This window comes from Solenopsis invicta, chromosome 5, assembly GCF_016802725.1.
Source record: "Solenopsis invicta isolate M01_SB chromosome 5, UNIL_Sinv_3.0, whole genome shotgun sequence".
Lineage (NCBI taxonomy): Eukaryota > Metazoa > Arthropoda > Insecta > Hymenoptera > Formicidae > Solenopsis > Solenopsis invicta.
The window spans coordinates 10,589,156-10,609,593 of record NC_052668.1 but is presented as its reverse complement, the minus strand read 5'-3'; the positions used below and the strand labels follow the sequence as shown (position 1 = coordinate 10,609,593).

Here is a 20,438-nt window from a genome sequence, read left to right as displayed (position 1 = left end):
ATGATTTTTCCATGGCAGCCACTTTTTTCATTTGTTCTCCAAAGTCTGATCCAAACAAGAGATCATCTACTGGAATTGCCTCGGCTGTATTTTTGGCGTTTAGATTTAAAGCTGGTATGATCTGTGCTCTTCTGGTTAATGATAACCGATAAAACAGATCCGCTAGGATCTTAGCACCCTCATTTACTTTTGAAACTGCCAGGCAAGCTTCGGGGCTTAGAGATTCTTCTGTGCCTGGGCGAAGAAAATCGGAGATGGCTTCCCCGAGGGCGCACAGGGCTATGCCAACCTGGTCGTGATTCTTAGCGTTGTACTCATTGTCCTTGACGACGCTACCCCTGTGAGAAGAAAAAATTCGATGAACTCGAGAGAACCAGAGGTGAGAAAAAAGAGGTTGTGTCGTCCTGCCGCCAGTATTATGCAAATACTGGTCCAGCATTATCGTACACACCTGAGATTATCGGGTCTGCTGGGAAGCAACGCAGCGGAACGCTACTACCATTATCCATCCGGAGACATAGCATAATTATAAATTAGAATTGTTTTTTATTTTATATATAAATCAATTTGCGCGTTGCCGCAGAATCCCAATTATATACCATTTTATAAGTATTTTTTTTTGTATAAATACGTTTTGCTCTGTCAAATCTTGCGAAAATATTTTGACAATTGCCGTGATACGACAAGATATATCCTGATTGGCCATTCGCTTCAACGTAGGACGTGAAGTTGAAAGTTGAAATTTGACCAACTTCTGTGCGTCCTGCGTATTGAAGTCTGCAACCTGTTACGACCGGAAATATTGCGACTTGCAACCTGCGTTCTGTGTCTTATGCAGATAGACTTTGCGTAGCGGTATAACCAGAAGAGAACAAGCGGGCAGGATTAACATGGGAGGGGAAACCCGTCGATCGCGGTGCATGACTAACTGGCAATGGAATAAACTGACAGTTGAGAAGGTTGAGTTGGCGAATTAATCGAGTCGACGCGGATCGTAAAACCGCACGATCGCATTGTATTCCCGTCGAGCAAATTCTCGCATCCGGAATGAGGAATAAAAACAAAATGAGAAAAAGAGAAAGAGAGGTGGAAACATTTATGTAAGATAATCATAGAATTGAGTTAATAAGGAATGATTAGTAGCAGAGATGGTCATACAGTAGGTGAGGGTACAGAGTGCCGTAACGAATGTTAGAAGATTTTCAGAATCAAGGAGAGTAGTGCGAGCCACGATTGCAAGTACACGTTTTTTGAGAAGTATAACTAATACTAAATAAGAGAGTTAAATTAATATTAAAATTGAAGTGAAGGAAAACTCCGGAGTGCGTAATTGTCCCCCACGCTTATTATTTGTATTCAAATTTATTAATTAATTAGAAGTAAATTCGAATTCAAGTAGAAGTGTAATAAAAAGATCACGCGTGTAACGCCTATTGTTCACGTACACTGCTACTCTCTCCGATTCAGTAATCAGCTCAGTATATTTTCTATAAAATGGCTAAATCAATTGAATATCAAGTTAAAGTAATTCTTTGTAAACCAATATTCTTATGTGCTTTAAATAAATGTTCGATTCTATACAAATTATCAAGAAAGTGATCACTTCCACATTACATCTTGACAAAGACACTTTCAATCGCGAACGTGTACTCTAATATTAATATTTTTGCTGTGAGATTCAATTCTCTTACATTTATAAAAGCATCAGCGTACAATGTTGTAAGTTGTGATGGTCACACGTAATAGGTCATACGCAAAAAGATTACGTTCCGAATTGATGTCAGTCAATTAAGAGCTAATTATTTAACACTTCCTTGACCACCATTTCTAAATCTAGTATTACATTAATTCTCTCATCGTTTGACGCGGATGCGCGCACGTGGCGCGCATGTGTTTTATTAGCCGTAATTCACCAATGTCATGAATGCAGAATCAAAAACTCGCACAGCTGAAATTCAATGCGCTGTATAAGATTTTTGTAATGACGCATAAACTGAAAATTCCAGAATGACTGTCATTTACCTTGGTTGTTTATTACGTTCCCCGCATTCTACCTCTGGTAGTTCACGTATCGCGTATAAGAGCAACATAATCATCGTAATCTCGGGAGAGGTTTTAAGAGAAATTTAAAAAAGAAGAAAAAAGAAAGAAAAAAAGAACAATCTGTTACCTTCTCGGAAAGAAATTTCCAGCATCCTGAATGCTACAATGCGCTATTATAATTTGCGAAAAACACAGAACCAACCCAAGTAGCACACATACGTTTCAAAAACGTTTTATAAACGTTTTTCCGAAACGTTTTATTACCGATTTTTAGAAACATTTCTTATGCGGCAAACTGTTCATCAAAAAAACGTTAACTAAAACGTTTCTTTGCCGATAAAATAACGTTTAAGAAACCATTATAGAAACGTTTTTTTTTTACGAATAAAGAAATTTTCAAATTTCTACTTTTTTTAGAATTTCTAATTAATTGTCAAAAACAGTTTTTTTTCATGTTAAATAAAATACAAATGTTATTTAAAGTAAAAAAAACGGGAACCTTTCTTATGAATTTTTTTTTGAATTTTCACAACCGGCCATCCAAGTCATAACCTCGCCGAACGTTGTTTGATCCGTAAGACTGCTGCCTGAGGATGATCTGTGAGTACTTTGTGTTAATACATGTATATTGAGTCAATATATGTTATTGAAAAACTAAAACATATAATTAAAGCATATTATTTATATAAACATAGGGTAAAGTTGCCTATTATGAGATACTTTTTTTAAAGGTTTGTAATTTATTTAATTTATACAATTAACTTCTGTTTTTATAATCAAATTATAGTAAATATACTTAAGTTTTATCGCCAAAAGTTAGCAATCAATAATAGTTATAGTTTGTTTTGTTCTGTATGAAATTTTTTGTCAAAATTGCTGATTTTGCTAATTTAAAAAAAGGGTTTCTAATATGAGACACAAAGGTTTTTTTATATGAAATTGGTCTTATTGACTTAGATATTACTAGATTCAAATTAGGCTTTAGACTCAAAATCTAGTTGACCAATCGAATAGCTCTTTCAATGCTCAAAAACTTTTGTACGTAATATTTTTCTCCAAAATCAATTTTACTAAAGATATTTTAAAGTCTCACAAGTGCTAATGCTGAAAGTTATAACCTTCAAGCCTCATAATTCAAAAGTCCTCAATAAAAAAAATGTTATAGCATTTTGAAAAGCTTTTGAAGTCAGAATATGCAATAATAAATAAAGATTTTTGAGTGCCACATATTACGAAATCCACGCTTTGCGGTTTCATAATCACCAAATCTAATATTTATAATTAAGCAAATCATCACATTCCACATTTTTCTATTAATACGTATTTACTCTATTACTGAATGCAAAATTTATTATCAAATACTTGTTTATTTTATAATAAACAAGGTTTAAAGACTCATCTCAATAAAACTTGATAACATCCAATTTCAATTTTTTTTTCAACGACTGCACGCATGATCTAATAATGAACTTTTTACTTAATAGATTTCACTCCAAGAGTAATAAGTTTATGATGGTATCAACTATATGCGTTTATTAATGCATAAACCTCACTACCTCATATTAGGAACCTATCCCATAATAGGCGACTTTATTCTATATAAAATTATACTTTTTTACGATTACGACTTGAATGGGTAACCGCTTGAAAATTTCCGGAAAAAATTCTTGAGAAAGATTCGCGATTTTTTTACTTTAAAAAACATTTTTATTTTATTTAATGTTAAGAAAACGGTTTTATTACAATATTAAAATAAATATTTATAAATAAATATTTTTTTGTAAAAATGTTAAAGAAATTAAAAATATCTGCAATTGAAAGTACAACAGAATATTATATTACCGTCAATTAAAACACGAAAAATAATTAAATTTTATATTAAGTTGTTCGAAAAGTAATTTCGTTTTTTTTTATGAAAATGAAAGACGATTTTCTTATAGTGAATAAATATTTTATTTAATGATATATTGTCCATTTTGGTCCAATACCTTTTGTCATCTTTCTGGCAGTAGCATGATTCCACGCTTATAAAATTTATATTCTTTGTTGGCAAAAAACTGATTTAGATGATTTTTTACTTCCTCATTTGAAGTAAAAGTTTTACCATCTAAAAAATTTTGTAGAGGCCGGAACAAATAATAATCAGAAGGTGCCAGATCTGGAGACTATAGTGGGTGTGACAGTATATCCCATTCAAGCTGTAAAAGTTTTTGACGAGTTACCAAACATGTTTGAGATTTCGCATTATATTAGTGGAACACTACACCTTTTCTATTGATCAATTCTGGCCTTTTCTGTTTAAGTGAGTCATTCAATTTGTTCAGTTGATAACAGTACACTTCAGAATTGATTGTTGTGTTGTCCGGCAAAAGCTAAAAAAAAAAAAAAAACAATTTCTTTGAAACCCCACCAAACAGATAGCATCATCTTTTTTTGATGAATATCGGCTTTCAAAGTGCTTTAAGCCGGCTCATCTTTTTTACTCCATAATCTCTTGGGTTAAACATTGTTGTAGACAACTCATTTCTCGTCCTCAATGATGATGCGCTTCAAAAATGGATCATTTTCTTGACGTTTGAGAAGCAAATCACAGACGTCAACGCAACGGCACAGATTTCTTTCCGCACATGAAGGATCCATATGTCGAGCTTTGAGATTAAATAATTATAACAAGCTATAACTAATCATATAATTTTGTTACATAATATTATATTGGTTTCAAATACGTTTTTTGAACGTATCCATAGTTTCTTAACCGTAAAGAACTTTTGAAAAACATTTAAACAAAAACGTTTTTGAAATCATAGTTTAAAAAACGTACTTGTTACGTTTCTACAATTTAAAAAAAAACGTAAAAAAAATACGTTTCTTAAACGTATGATAGAGTCTATGGTTTCAAAAATGTTTCTGTTTGAACGTTTTTCAAAAGTTCTTTACGGTTATGAAACTATGGATACGTTCTAAAAACGTATTTGACACCAATATGTGCTACATGAAAAGCAATTCCTGCCATTTGTTAGAAAAAAAATATTCAGAATTGTTATTTTCTTCTGCAAAACATTGATGACCATGGCGTGCAAAATTTGTCATTCTACTTTTTCTCCCTTTCGTTGATTCGCATTAATACCAATTCTTCTATCTGTTTGGTTTTAGTTGGAATCAATTTTTTTCTGTCCATCTCGTTTTCTCGCTGATACGTAACGACTTGTGACACAGCGGAAGAAGTATCGCATAAACGCAGCCGCCTTCTGAAGATAAACCGTTCTCGAGAATTCTCTTTCTTAAGTGTGAAAAAATCGTCATGGACCTTACCCCAGAAAACAACGTAAATGGAACCAATAACGGCATCCATGAAAAAGCAAAAAATGTCTTATTCAACAAAAGCAACGGCACTACCTATATGAAGTATCTTTCAAAACTGGCTGCAGTAGACATCGAATTTAACGATGTGACGTACTCAACTCCTAGTATTCAGAAAGGTAACTAATCATTTTTTTTATATTGAGATATATACAAAATTACAATTGATACGATTGATACAAAAAGTCTTATTAATAATTTTAAGACAAAATAATTTTTCCATTTGCTGAGCAGAAAACTTTGCGACCTTCTTTTCTTGAAAAAATAAGCAATACATTTTATAAGTTAAAAATGTTTTGCTAATTTTTTCAATAATTATAAGAATAATTGATAGATACCGGATCTCCAGAAAAGGAAGGTCGCAAAGTTCTCTATAGATATTGCATTTTTTATCATTTTATCGTTATCATTTATTAGACATGACAAAATAAGCATAAAATCACAAAAAGCGCTCTAACCTTTTTATAAGCACGTTCTGAATACGGATTCTCTGAGACATAAAACAATCCAGAATACACAATTTATTTCAATAAAAAAATAATCACAATTCGTACGCTTACAACAATATTTCCGTCATGCCCAGACAGCATATGATATCTAATGACATCCAGATTTGATTTTAATCTGATCCAAACGTCCATGGACTAAACATGAATGTTTTAAAAACGTACGTTATTTAACGCACAAAGTATATTTATATTTGAACATTTAAAAAATGTTTATCTTATGTAAATAATTTTCTAAGTCTACTCGCAACGAAGTTGCTTTAGTTAACTTGACAAGCAAAATTTTTTTGAGATTGTACGAGAAGTTTTTCTCTCGTAGAAAGCGCGCGCGCATGCGCGTACGCACGCGCGCATGCGCGTACGCACGCACGCACGCATGCACGCACGCACACACGCACACACGCACACACCACGAATTTAGTAAATTTTTGTTACTTGAGAGAATGAAATAAACAGTCCCTTCAAAATAATTATCTCACTCTGTGTAAACTACAAACTTTCAGGTTCACTTCATATACAGAATATTTGGTCTACATATATATATTTCAGTTAGAAATGACTTATTGATTCGACGTCAAAACGATGTCAGTTTGATGATTTTGATGTCGAATCAATGTCGAATCGACATCAATTGCATTATTATTTTTCAATTATACATTATGTGATAACTTAAACTTTTAGACTACAAACTAAATGATTCTTATAGATTTTTCGTTATTGAAAACAAATCAGCAAAAACGAAATTTCTGTATCATGTCACATTTCAGTAAATTGGACTTAAACTTGCCAAACATGACACTTTTGAACTAAAATACATAGTTCAAAAATGTGACGTGATAGAGCAATTTTATTTATGAAATCGTTTTTAGCGACAAGAAATTTATAAGAATAGTTACGCCTGAATTGTAGTCTAAAATTTGTGCCAAACAGTAATACTACTAGATTAGCTATTTAGTCTACTTGAATTTGTTTAATGTATTAATTTAATCCAATTTTAGTCCACTGCGTCTTAAAATGCTCCTTAAAATGGACGTTTCTAAAAAGTCCAAAATGGTAACACTGGATGTTTTTTAAACATTTTTAAGATATCTATGAATTTAATTTATATGTTTTTAATATATTTAAAACGTCCAAACTGTACATTTTAAATATGTTTTTAAAACGTTACTCTATTGTCTGGGTAGTCTTGTTATTTTTTTATATACTTCGCGTCAATTGTGTAATTCTTATTGATGAAGTGTCATTATTATTTAAATTACTTCCTGTTAAGTTTTTACTTGTTTTCGATACATTTACGATGATTGGAACGTGCGAACAATATGTAATTGGAATATATAGCACATATTACATAACAAGTGTTACATAGTATTAAACTGTAATTACAGATAAAGTGTCTAAGCAAAGTACAAAGCAATTTGTTATGCAAAAGTATTTTTATGTTTAATATTAAATACATTTTATTTTAGCAATTTTTATAAAATCATTGATATAAAATCACATTATATGTAACATTTTAATTATCGATTAAACATTATTACATTGTCGTGAATATATATATTATTAAATTGCAATTAATTAAATTATTTATTGTAGTTAAAGTACCATATAATTTACTAAAATAATGGAAAGTCGAAAAAATATCTGATAACGTAATAAAAAGTCTATTATAAAATAAACAAAATATTATGTTTGTGTGCGCTTAAAGTGATAACCTAATTCGGTAATGGTCTATTGAAATTCAATATTAAAATTCCTTTTTCCTTTTTATATGTAAAACAAATTTTTATTTTTATGAATTTTATTGAAAGTATAAGTAGAAAATGGATCATTGAATTTAAGAAAAAAATTGTAAATTTTTGACAAAATGATTACTGTTTAAAGCTAGCATTGCGTATTTTGGTAAAAAATCAACTTTTATTTATATAAGAAATATTCAGTTTTAAAAATTCCGGAATTTGGAAGATTCATACCTTAAACACATAATCATATATGCCGAATAAAATTCAATCAGTCCAATACTGTTTAAGATATCGTGCAAACATATTTTGAAAATGCAATTTTGAGAAAAATGTATTTAAAGTTTCAGATTCATACATAATTATTTTTTCACATATTGTTGAAGATACATAGAACAGACAAACAAAATTTGAAATCAATCCATTGCATAACTTTCACACAAAAAAATGTAAAAGTTGTCTTGCTTTCGCGCGTAAAAAATATCTCTTAATTTAGTATTAATTCACAGAGAGTATTTAATTATAGATTTATTTCTTCCATTGACAAGTTTGACTCATTAAAGTTATTTTTAATGCATTATATAAATCGCACTTACGAATTATTTTAACAATGTTATCAATATAAAACGGACACCAAGAAGTCATTTATTTATCTTGATAAATAACGTATCAAATTGTTTAAATTGCATATGATCTCTACTTGCGCATAAAAAAGAAAACCTTGAAATATTTCCATTATATTATTACGCAACTAAATCGTTTCTTGCTGATGACTGTATCATTCTGTTTCCACAGCTGCTTAGTCAACAATAAGTTCAATTTAAGAATCAACAAATATTATTCATAAATCTCTCTTAAAGAAAACATTTAATTGAATTTAATCCATACAAATAGAGTAATAGCAACATTATAAGAAAGATATTAAAATATATTAAAGATATTTAAAGTACTCACGAGATTTAATAATATTATAAAAGAGAGCTAATGAGAGTCACACCGCTATTGTCGGTACGTATCAGTAGTTACATATTTATTTCTTAACTTCCATCAAAATGATTTAAACGTTTCGACCTTACGTTTAGGTCATTCTCAGCGAAAATTAACAAAACAAGTAATCAGGCCTTCCTCCGTATAACACGGTGTCGTCAAATATATTTTCTTGTACAAAAGTTATTATATATATATATATATATAGGGGAGACCGGGGCAAATCGCTAGACGGGGTAATTCGATAATTGGAAATATCTTTTTATGGATACATATTAAAAATTTACTTTAAACACTGTAAACACGTCCTAATGTAACGATGTTGCTAACAAAGATTTGTTGATAACGGCGTCATATTGAAGTCATAGTAGTGAAAAATGTGTTTTGCGACAGTCGAAGTAATTTCTGATAGTCAGCATTTCTTCAAAATTTAAATAAGATAATAAGGTTTTTTAGAAAACTTTGAATGTATCGTGTCCAGTTGAACGTATTTGAAACATTTCGTGTTTACTTTTTGCTGTGTGATGTCTATTTTTGTCGATCATACGCAATAATGCGCACAGTTGATGTTGGGGCTATTCGTAATACCAAGCACCGGAACGATTCGTTAATTCTGGTTGCAGCGCCTAACCTAAGTTGGGTAACCCTAACCCTTCGGCTGTGTTACGAACGTCTGCGCTACGCAGAGTTAAACATTGAGGTAAAGTTCTTCGTTGATTTAGTTCAAACATAATATTGTGTCTTTTAATATATAGAACATGAATATGAATATAAAATTGTCGCTCTTAAGCAGGTAAAAAGTTATAAAGCGTTAAAGATTGACACTTGTGAGGTTAAGAAATCTGTCACACCGATAGCATAAAAGAACATGCAAACGTGTATGTTTGCATTTGTTGTATACCTACATCCTTTTTTAAATAAAAGAAAGTCTTAACAACAGCTTTTTTACAGACTTTCAACTTAAAATACAAATTTCGGAATATTCTCGGACTAGTTACGAATTATCCCGGGCTTGGGGCTATTCTTAATTCTTGATATTGGTCGACATTTTTATATGTACTTTAAAGCAAGTGCATTTGCATGTTTTATTTATATCGGCATTGTGAAGGGGAAGGTTCAACCTTTCAAACCGGCTCATGTTTTTTTTTTAATTAATATAGGACTCAAGAGACACAAAAGAAAAAAAGGTCTAACGATTTGCCCCGGTCTCCCCTATATATATACTATATATATATATATTTTATAAATATTTTATATATCTTCATCAATAAGATAATAGATTCAAGTTTTTGTATGTCACAATCATACAAAAACTTGAATCTATTATCTTAATGATGAAGATGTATCGATATACATAGTTAGGTCTGTGACAATCAATTTTGTTTTGAGACATAGAAAACAGAAAATTTCTTTCGCATAAAAATTATATTTATGTGTAACGGAGTTCGGTCGTAAAAATATCAGCGAAGATAATAACTACCTTCTGTATTTTCGCATAATTCCTCATTTGATATTGTAGAATAAATGTTTCAGAGTAACATGTATCTTGATTGGTGAATGTATCTTATAATAATCAAGACGCACAAATAAAAAATGCAAATTCAAATATTAATCTAATTTATGCAAAAACGCCATAATTTAAATCTTATTACAGTAGCAAATCATGTTATACAAAGAATAAATAAGTCAGTTGTGCATAAAATGTTAGATAAGCTAATTACTGAAATGATCGGATAATGTTAGCTAAGAAAATATTAATGGAATGATCGGATTATCTGCGCGTGTAAGTATTGTTACGCCCGGTATAGGCGTGTATTATGTTATAAACGTCTTTTGTCTATGAGTGGCGATGTTCGGGTGGTTGAGGCCTGAAGCCTTGTTTTGGTGACAGACGTGTAGAATAAACGTTGGAGTTTTTCAAAGATTCTGCTTTATTATTTATCGCACGCGAGTGCCTTTTGTGTGAGAGCGCGCGAGAGTGTAACCGACGGACGTAACAGTATAATTTTATCACTTTAAGTGTGTAAGTTCTACACGTCAGTAATTTTTTTTTTTAATTGGTTCTAATTCCGAGAGTACCATTACGTATATTCGTGTGTTGGGATTTTTTCTTTAAAACATGCAATTCAAATTATATACTTATGTAATGGTAGCGTACTTTTATTAGCATTGTTACAAGAATACAGATAAAATATGGTAATTATTTTAAAAAAAGAAAAAGGCATGTAGTATCTATTACTTTTTTAATCAATAGGTATGAGTGACATATTTTGATCGATGGCTTCATTAGAATAAGGTATACAATATCCGCCTAAAAGACATTAAAAATGTAAAAAAAGCGCCAAGTATATTTTTTGGTAATATATTATTAATGTATCAAAATACTTTTAGCAAAAATTTGTGAAATTCGCATAAAAAAAACATTAAAAACATAAAAAGAAGCTCCAAGTATATTTTTTTTGTAATATAAAATCAAACCAAAACTACAATGGATAAAACCAAATATAATATCGTCAAAAAGAAGTGAAATTAAAAATATTGCAAGTATATTTATTATCAATGAGATGGGAGTCTTACGACTACGTTACAATTGACCACTACTTACAGTGTTAAACAGTGGAAAACTGTAGGTACCAGCCGCTCAAATGACTGTGATCAATCGCAACGTGGTCAAATGGGTCATGAGCAGTAAATTATGTGACAAATAAAATCAAAGATGGGCAAAATCTCTAGCAGCAGCGTACTTGGCTCGCACGTTTTTTTATATAATTTTTGAATAATTTGCAGTCCTTCTATTGTTCATACTTTTACTTAAATCACTGACAAATCTCAAAATATTCTATTCACCTATTTATAAGTTTCCATAATAATAAATACTTAGAAATTAGTAAGTACTTTTTCATTGTTTATTGTAATGTTATAGTAAATAACAAGATATTAAAATTATTTGATGATTAGTATTAAATTTAATAATAAATACTGTAAAAATTCAAAGTAAACTGTTCAATACATTCAAAAAGCTTATCTTTATGTTAATCTTAATTAACAATTTTTCTAATTCTTTCTCACTTATGCTCTGTCTGTCTCGGCAACAAGATCGTCGACGATGGCAAACGTTTATATAATTAATGTTCCAATATCTGTTTAAAGAACAAACGTGGCAAATACTACGCTTATATAAAAAACTTACATATAAAGCCGCGAGTGATTTCGCGAGTTTCATCATGTGAGGGAAAAATTGTGCTGCTTGGAGAACTCTCTTCATTTCACCAAAGAAGGGACGAACTAACAATACACACATACACACACACACACACACACACTCGCGCGCGCGCGCAGGCGCAAAATTAACATCCGATACACGAGTTTGCCCGTTCGCCTTTCAAAAAATTACAGACGGTATGCGACACACGCGATAATTTTAAGATAGTTTAGAGAAAAATTGTTATATTAAAACAGAGGGAAAAAATTCTTTTTTAGAAAAAAATTCTTTTGTAAAAACAAACTTCTAATTGTATTATATCTGAATTTAATAAACTGATAAAGGCTAAGTAGAGCCGAAACGTTCCTACATAATTTGTTTAATATGTTATTGTAAATTAAATCTTGAATTAAATCATTCAATTTAGTTCGTTAATCTGACCGATTATTATTATACTTTGTGTTTAATCACAATACGAGCGTTTCCCTAAGTTTTTATTATTTCTAATTCTTTATTTTTTAGCATACTGTACTTTATAACATCATTTTTATCGAAATTTGGATTAATTTTGTTAAATATTAATGTTATTATTAGGACTATATTCCAACCAATGCTAGTATTGAAAAGTGATTTAATCATTATTTAAAAAATTTTGTAAATAATTATTAAAATGTAGGTTATATTTTAAATTGATATGTGTGTGTGTGTGTGTGTGTGTGTGTGTGTGTGTGCGTGTGTGTGCGCGCGCGCGTGTGTATAAAAGATAAGTTTACGGTATTAGTTATATACAAAAAACGGGCGCGCCAAGTACGCTGCTGCCAGAGATTTTGCTCATCTTTAATTTTATGTCACATAATTTGCTGCTCGGTACGGGAGTGACTCATTTGACCACGTTGCGATTGATCACAGTTATTTGAGCGGCTAGTATGTATCTACAGTTTTTCCACTGTTTAACACTCTAATAAGACTCCCACCCTATCGGTAATAAATATACTTGCAATATTTTTGATTTCACTTCTTTTTGATGATAGTATATTTGATTTTATTCATTGTAGTTTTGGTTTAGTTTTATATTACAAAAAAATATACTTAGCGTTTCTTTTTACATTTTTAAAGAGACTCTCGAGATTTAAAACAAAAAATATTGTCAAGGCTAATGAGAGTCAGCGCTGTTATCAGTGCGCACAAGAAAAGTTTATTCTATATGTCAATTAAAAACAAATGTACGTTTTAACTCTCTTTGAAGTCATTTTAAACATAATACAAACTTTGACTTACATAATATAATTGTAACAATTAATTGTTCGGCCATCGTCGTTCCGGTATTCAGCTGAGTCACTCATGATTTGCACAAGCCGTGGTGTAGCTTTTCCACCGTGTATGATAGAGGAGATGGCAAGCTTTCTCTATAACTATATGCAAAATTCTGCATAAAATCTAAACAATTGACAAGATTATTTAAAGCAGTGACTTACCACCAAGTCACGACCAACCGAAGCCATGGATAAAAAATTTTGTGGCAACTTGCAGTCACTATACAAGTACATTTTTGAATGCTGTAATTCGGTGTTTTTGACAGCGCTGCTTACAAGTGACTGAGCGTTAACCGTGGATATACGAAACATTAAAAATAGAGAATATATATAGTTAATATTCAAACGAGGATTAAAGCAGACAAATAATCTCCGCCGTTGAGAAATAAACAGATTGCATGAAGAGAACAAAAGATATTAGTTAGATAATAAAAATGAGTTAAATAAATTAGGACAGTGACAGTTAAAATAAAAATTGATATAAATAAAAATTTTTTACAATATGAGACCCCTGCAGTCCATCACAAGATTCGTCAAAAATCAAAATATCATTAAATAAACAAATAGTATAAGTTAGGCTGATATAAAAATCCCGGAATCGAATCACACGACACAACTACAAGATTCATAATTTTTTAAGCAATGAGACGTACGCATGATGCAAGCATTCGGTGTCCGATTGTAGATTCAGACTATTCTTTTGCATCTGGATATGCAGCATTTTAGATCCAAGCGCCTGCCTAAGTATCTCTGTGAATCCAAGATTTGAACATTATCCCAATCGAATTTGTGATTACAATTAATTCTGTGTTCTGTGATTACTGAGTGAGACGTGTTATTCCGGTTGACGTGTTATTCCATGTTATTACAGTGTTCTGCTGTCCTTGTTTTCAATCTTTTACCTGTCTGGCCAATGCATGATGCATCACAGTCTTTACATACAATTTTATATACGACATTTTTTTTCGTATTCGACGGGATAGTGTTTTTCTGTACTCTAATAATCCTGCCCAATTTATTGAGACTGAAAAACGCCATTTTTACATTTAAATTCTTAGTGATGGAAGCGAATTTATCCGAAATGTGTAGTACGTAAAGTAAAACAAACCATGGAGTTTTTTTCCTCAGTAGTGGCATCAATCGTGTGTATGTCAGTCTGTTTGAGTGTCTGTTTGTAAATAAACGATTTCAAACGAGCATTGACTGTCTTAAAAATAAATTAGACAGGATAGTCATTGTTTAGAAGAACACTAATATTGAGTTCAATATTCTTTTTTTGAAATTGTGGGTCAGATAACAAAAACGCCCTGTCAACCATTCCCATAATTGTCCCTCTTTTCTGGGATATTGGGTGAACAGACAAAGAATTGAGGTATCTGCCCTAAAAAGGGTTTGTGATACCAGTCAAATTCCAAACTGTGATTTTTCTTAATTATAGTAATGTCCAAAAAATTGATCCTGTCCTCCCCTTTTTCTATCGAAAACTGTAAGTCGTGGGTGAAAGGAATTGAAAGTCGACAGTGTAAATTTGATCAAGTTATTCGGTACGGCCCTCACGATATTGTCAACGTATCTGAAGTAAAAAAGCACACTCCGATCTTATTTAGAGCTTTGGATTCCAAATCTTGCATTACAAAATCGGCAATTATAGGGGAGAGTCCCATCAAAGTGCCAAATTTTTATTTATAATAATTGTTAAAACTAAAGAAGCAAATCGTGAGTGGCTCAGCTGAATACCGGAACGACGATGGCCGGACAATTAATTGTTACGATTGTATTATGTTAGTCAAAGTTTGTATTATGTTGAGAATGACTCCAAAGAGAGTCGAAACGTAAATTTGTTTTTAATTGACATATAGAATAAACTTTTCTTGTGCGCACTGATAACAGCGCTGACTCTCATTAGCCTTGACAATATTTTTTGTTTTAAACAATAATGTTTTAATGTAATTTATAGCATTTTGTAAGTATAAAGAATATTTTTAAAAATTTTCAGAATAATTTATTTTTTTCTGTTGAAACCCATTGTAGCAACAGTCGTATTTCATATCATACAAATCAAAACGCAAGTATATGGAATTTGTGCATGTGCGTGAGGTAAGAAATGTGATAAGAGGATGACATTTGGAAAATATAGGCAAATGTAGCGTTCTTGTTGTGTAAGCCAGTTGTTTCGATAATGAGCGAGACCGAAAATTTGTTCACACAATTAAGAGAATGCTAAAGTAACAGAAAAACTTCTTCGACATCGGTACTGTACATCACTGCAGATTATTTTTTCAGCAAGACCAGGCTATCTCTCTTTGTTCGTCGCATAGATCTGTCTTTGTTTTTAGATTATTTCGCCATCTGCAAAAAGACTTATCAACTACTGTTTAGAACCACATTGCTCTGTTTATGACAGCTCAGCTTTGCTGAGCGAAATAGGGGTAGACTTATTGTACGCACTGCCCTAGTAGCAATTTTCTGCAAGACTGCTGTAAATCTTGCAGGAGATTCTTGAAAGATTCTGCCAACAGGACGTTATGATCTGCTTCCTCATTATGTTTAATTTTTCTGAAAGATTCTGCAGTCAAATTCTTGCAAGAAACTTGCACGTATCTGTTGACAGATTCTTGCAAGAAACTTGAATGTATCTGCTGTAAACCTTGCAGTAGATTCTTGAAAGATTCTGCCAACAGGACGTTATGATCTGCTTCCTCATTCTGTTCTCATTCAATTCTCCTGAAAGATTCTGCAGTCAAATTCTTACAAGAAATTTGTATATATATCTGCTGCAAGATTTGTAAAATTCTTTCACTAGAATATTTTAGTACAGCCTTAAAATGGATTAAAAAAAGATTAAATTTGAATTAAACATTTCATTTATGTACAAAATTAAATAACAATACAAATTGTTATTTACATGTAAAAATATAAAATTTTATGTGAAACAGTGTTCCACACAAACATCATATTTAAAAAAAATGAGAGCAAGTTTTTGTCTCAAACAGCTCATATAAAAGCTCACTGAAGTATGAACTGGACAGTCGCCCGCGGCGGCGCCTTGATAAAACGCCTGTGGCCGCACTCGACTCACGAAAAGATCTTCCGCGGCGTGGCCACCTAGCGGTGGCACCAACACTCACTTGTTAAATCCATTTCATCCCAAAATTGTTATAAACCTTACAGCAGATCTTTCTGCCGCTGATTAAGCAGAACCTGTACAATATCTGCACAAGATCTGCGCGTCATTTCCATTGTAAGAAACTTGCAGAAATTTGCAGATCATATTTGTGCAATATCTGCACTAAATCTGCACGCTATTTCTGTTGTAAGAAATTTATAGAAATCTACTGATCATATTTGTGCAATATTTGCACAAGATCTGCACGCTATTTCTGTTAAAAGAATCTTATGTCATTCTGCTGAAGAACTTTGCTAGACTGTTTACAGACTGCAGTTGCGAGAAGAATCTGCTTCAAGATAGCTCAATATTTGTATCAAGTTTCTGCAAACAGTTCATATACACAGTGCACGAATATTGAAGTCTGCTAGCAATCTGCCAGCATGACTCTTTTGGGAATAATCTTCTGCACATCTGACTCAATTCTACTGCAATTAACTGCACGCAGATTCTGTCCTGCAGAAAATTGCAGAAAATGCTACTAGGGTAGGTAATTGTTCACTTCGTAGTTTAGCATTTTCCCAATGAATAGAAATTATATCATCACAATATTTGTAGGCTAAAAGTATTTTTTTAATATATAACCATACGTTATGTCATTTAAAAACGTAGTTAATTGAAAAAATAAGAAAAAGTAAAATCATAATTTTTGTTGCAATTTTGGCGTTCAGAAAATAAGGCAATAATTCCATATTTTTACTTTATTTATTTAATTTTGTTATAACAAAAGTATTTTTTTCCTACGTTCTAATTGAGCTATTGTTTATTAAATTTAATTAAATAGTCATCAAGTAATTGTTTTTTTTTATCAAATCAAGTCCGCCGTGGACAATTTTACGCATCCATCTTGAAAGGCGTGAGACCTCGTGAAACCAACTATAGTGCCACTAGTACAGTATAGTGCAGTGTAGTGCAGCTAAAAGAATGGACTATAACCTCATTTTTCCTCTGCATACAATTACTCAAGACGCGAGAAATTTTTTTGTTTATCTACTTGCTTCTTTTTGCTGAATATAGCATTACCAAATGAAATATTTTTCAATATGACAATACATAATGATAAAAAAATGTTTAAAGTTTCTATTTCTGTACTCGTATCAATTTCAACTTTAAATATTACTTTACTGCAATAAATTTCCCTTAAGTGCGTGTAATTTATCTATTTTCCCCTATGCGTGTAGTAAAAGCACATTAGCGTATCTTTTTTGTTAGGCGTTTAATTCCAGCAAACGAGAAATGATTGGATTGGATAAATCCATATGAATCATGTTTCTGAATCCGCAAAAAAGTATTGAATTTTATAGAAACTGAACACATTGAATCCGTTTCCTATATCCCTAATTAAATATAATTTATTGCATTTTTTTTACGTAAACCATTCAAATGGAATCTACGTGAGCAAAATAACATTTTTGTAATAGTTTCAAAAACAATTTTTGCAAAAAAAAAATCAATTTCTTAAAAATTTTTTCCGGAAATTTTCAAGCGGTCACCCATCCAAGTCGCGACTCCGATGAACGTTGCTTGACCTCCGTGATCGCTGCGAACTAATCCCTCATGATGACCTGTGAATACTTTATACTGGTACAATTGTTGTATTGTATATAATTGTTAGATCAGGTCAATATATGTTATCAAAAAAATGAAATATGTATAATTAAAGCATATTATTTATATAAACAAATATAAAATTATAGTTTTTTTACTAATTTTGCAAATGTAAAATAGCATCTGGAATAATTTTTCTGTTATTTGTTTAAATAAGAATGCAATTAGAAAATATATATCAATATAATACAATAATTAAATTAAATATGAAAAAATTTTTATTAAAAAACCAATTAAAAAATATTGTTTGTTCATTGGGATGTAGATCAAGGTTTCTTCATATATGGACCTATTTGGTCTATTGATATGAATATTTATGTTTCTCAACATAATGCACACAGGACTACAGGACCGCATGCCTTTTTCTAAACGTCGTAAAGTCAATATTTGAAGGACGTCTGCAGACGTTTATGCAAAGTCGACTTGCAGTCAACTCCGAAAGCCTGACTTAGAAAAGTCGATTTACAGTTGACATATAGATGGTTGTGCTGTTCAAATCCAAAAACTGGATTTAATTTTGTTCCATTTAATAATCCTAAATATTTTTCAATTATTTCTCGTTTGCTGGATCGTAATTTCACCCTGTCAGTGTTATTCGTGCACGTTTTCTGAAGTCCGCTCTACATTTTGTACGTACGAGCTACACAACTTCTGTATTAAGATAAAGTTCTGTATTAAGATAAAGATTAAGATAAAGTTAACCTCAGGTGACGCGGCTATACGAGTGAATTTTTATTGATTCATTAAATTTTTGTTTGATTTTCTTGTAAAATTGATCTCAGCAAGACTTCTTTTTACGCGTATTTTAATTCTAAACAAAGTTTTTGTGATTCTGTAAAGCCAATTCGAAGATATTTAGTGCACTGTAAATGTCGGTAATTCATGGTAATTTAGCATCTTCTTAAATAGCAATGTTGTTCTGTCATTTCAAGCAATTACTAAGAATAACATTTTATGCATTAGATGCCTATTAAATATCTCAGCGCAGTCAATTAATGTTTCACATTAATTTAATTCACAATTAGCATGAGTGAATTATTCATTGTTAGACGTTGTTCTTATTTCTGACAAAGAATTCTGATAACAACAAAGTACAAGAGAATTATGTCTTTGTGACCAAATGTTATATGAATGGTATTACGAATGAACTTAAGAAGATGCGGAAAGGTCTTTTTTTTTGCTTATCTCACATGTCTTATGCAATAAAGGCTTAACGATGAGTTTCATTATCAATATTCTTATTTATAGTTTTAAAAAACCGATTTTTATTTTTCGCAAAAAAGCAATTTTTCAGAAAAAAACCAGAAAAATTCCGTTTTTTGATAAGAAATTGCTTTATTGCAAAAAATTGTTTTTGCTGTGTTAATGACATGCCACCTAATTTTACAGTATATAATAAGACATTAAAATAGAATTCGTATAACATAACTCGCTAGAATTAATATTGAGCTAATTTTTGTTTTTTTTGGAATATTACATTACTTGAGGTTTAATAATTATTAATTGTTAAGGCGATGATGGAGATACCGACTGAACACTATTATTTTTAATTTTAGTAAACTTTGTATTAAATTCACAAAATGATAAATCTTTCTCTACAATTAAAGTATTGACAAAAACATAATACGCTGGCTACAATTTGACACGAAAAACGGAAAAAAATTGCAAAACTATGTGCTTCTGTAGTAGTCTCGTGACAATATATATTGCGTATAAAAGTTCTAGACTTTGTACCTACAAAATAACCATCCAGCGTACTGTGAATTACACGTAAGATTGTTAGTGTGCTTTCAAAACGACCCTAGAAGCTTTAGTAGATATTTCCAATCAAAAATATCGTGTTTATGTGTGCGTGCAGAATCGATATAAGAATCGGTGAAGAGTGAGACTGAGTGAGACAGAGCACTAGTTTAGTTCCTCGATGTTGCATAGAGGCGCTAAAGTCAAAAGAACAAGGAAAGATGAGTGCGTTTGACAAAGAGCGCTAGCATATTCCCCTTACTCTTTGCCTCACGCGCGACCCAAAGTTTGTAGAAGAAAAATCTGAAGTACCGACGTCGAGTGAGTTTCACCGTCAGTCTAACATCGCCTTAAGAGGGGAACCTAAGAAACAGCCGTTACTTCTCGATTTTTTTTTAATATGGTAAACTTTATTAAATATGGACAAAGTCCGATAACAGTACGATAATATTCTAATTCACTATTTAAACTAATTAAAGAAATTTTTTTGTTGTTAAAAAATTTCAAAATGGTGGCAAAGCAGCTGCTTAAAATTGGCTCCTTGAATTTGCGCCGGCCTACGCCAAGGTCACACAATTAATGTAAAACAAAAATTTCAAAAAAATTTTGTTAGTTTATGTAAAAACGCACAACATATATCTAAATAGTGAAAAAAATTCATAAAACTGCAGAAATGGCAGCATAAACAAAAAAACACTTTAAACAATTGTTAATAATTAATGTTTAAAGCAAAATATTAATGATCGGATAGATATATGCTGAGATAAAATAGTTGAA

At 31.3% G+C, this 20,438-nt stretch overlaps 2 protein-coding genes and 1 long non-coding RNA gene across 13 annotated transcripts in view; 2 read left to right on the top strand and 1 right to left on the bottom strand.

Annotated features, from left to right (window-relative positions):
* The window catches only part of LOC105207298, a 232,416-nt gene that overhangs the window by 124,708 nt on the left and 87,270 nt on the right, over positions 1–20,438 (top strand). The gene's annotated exons all lie outside the window — the stretch shown is intronic.
* Positions 1–20,438, top strand: part of LOC105201060 (ATP-binding cassette sub-family G member 1) — a 63,228-nt gene that overhangs the window by 4,403 nt on the left and 38,387 nt on the right. The window contains exons 1-2 of one of the 9 annotated variants that reach the window (XM_039449498.1): positions 836–1,100; positions 5,197–5,522. In XM_039449498.1, coding sequence (XP_039305432.1) covers positions 5,345–5,522 — 178 coding nt within the window. In that variant the 5' untranslated portion in view covers positions 836–1,100; positions 5,197–5,344. Of the gene's footprint in view, positions 1–835; positions 1,101–1,122; positions 1,323–1,342; positions 2,644–3,737; positions 4,346–5,196; positions 5,523–12,738; positions 12,759–20,438 lie in introns of those variants that run through there. The other 8 variants (XM_026130807.2, XM_039449497.1, XM_039449500.1 and 5 more) reach the window with 8 other exon arrangements.
* Positions 10,772–13,665, bottom strand: LOC105201059. The gene is made up of 3 exons (XR_851002.3): positions 13,310–13,665; positions 13,113–13,246; positions 10,772–10,943 (listed from the first exon to the last, which is right to left on the bottom strand). It is a non-coding gene; the product is annotated as an uncharacterized LOC105201059 (long non-coding RNA).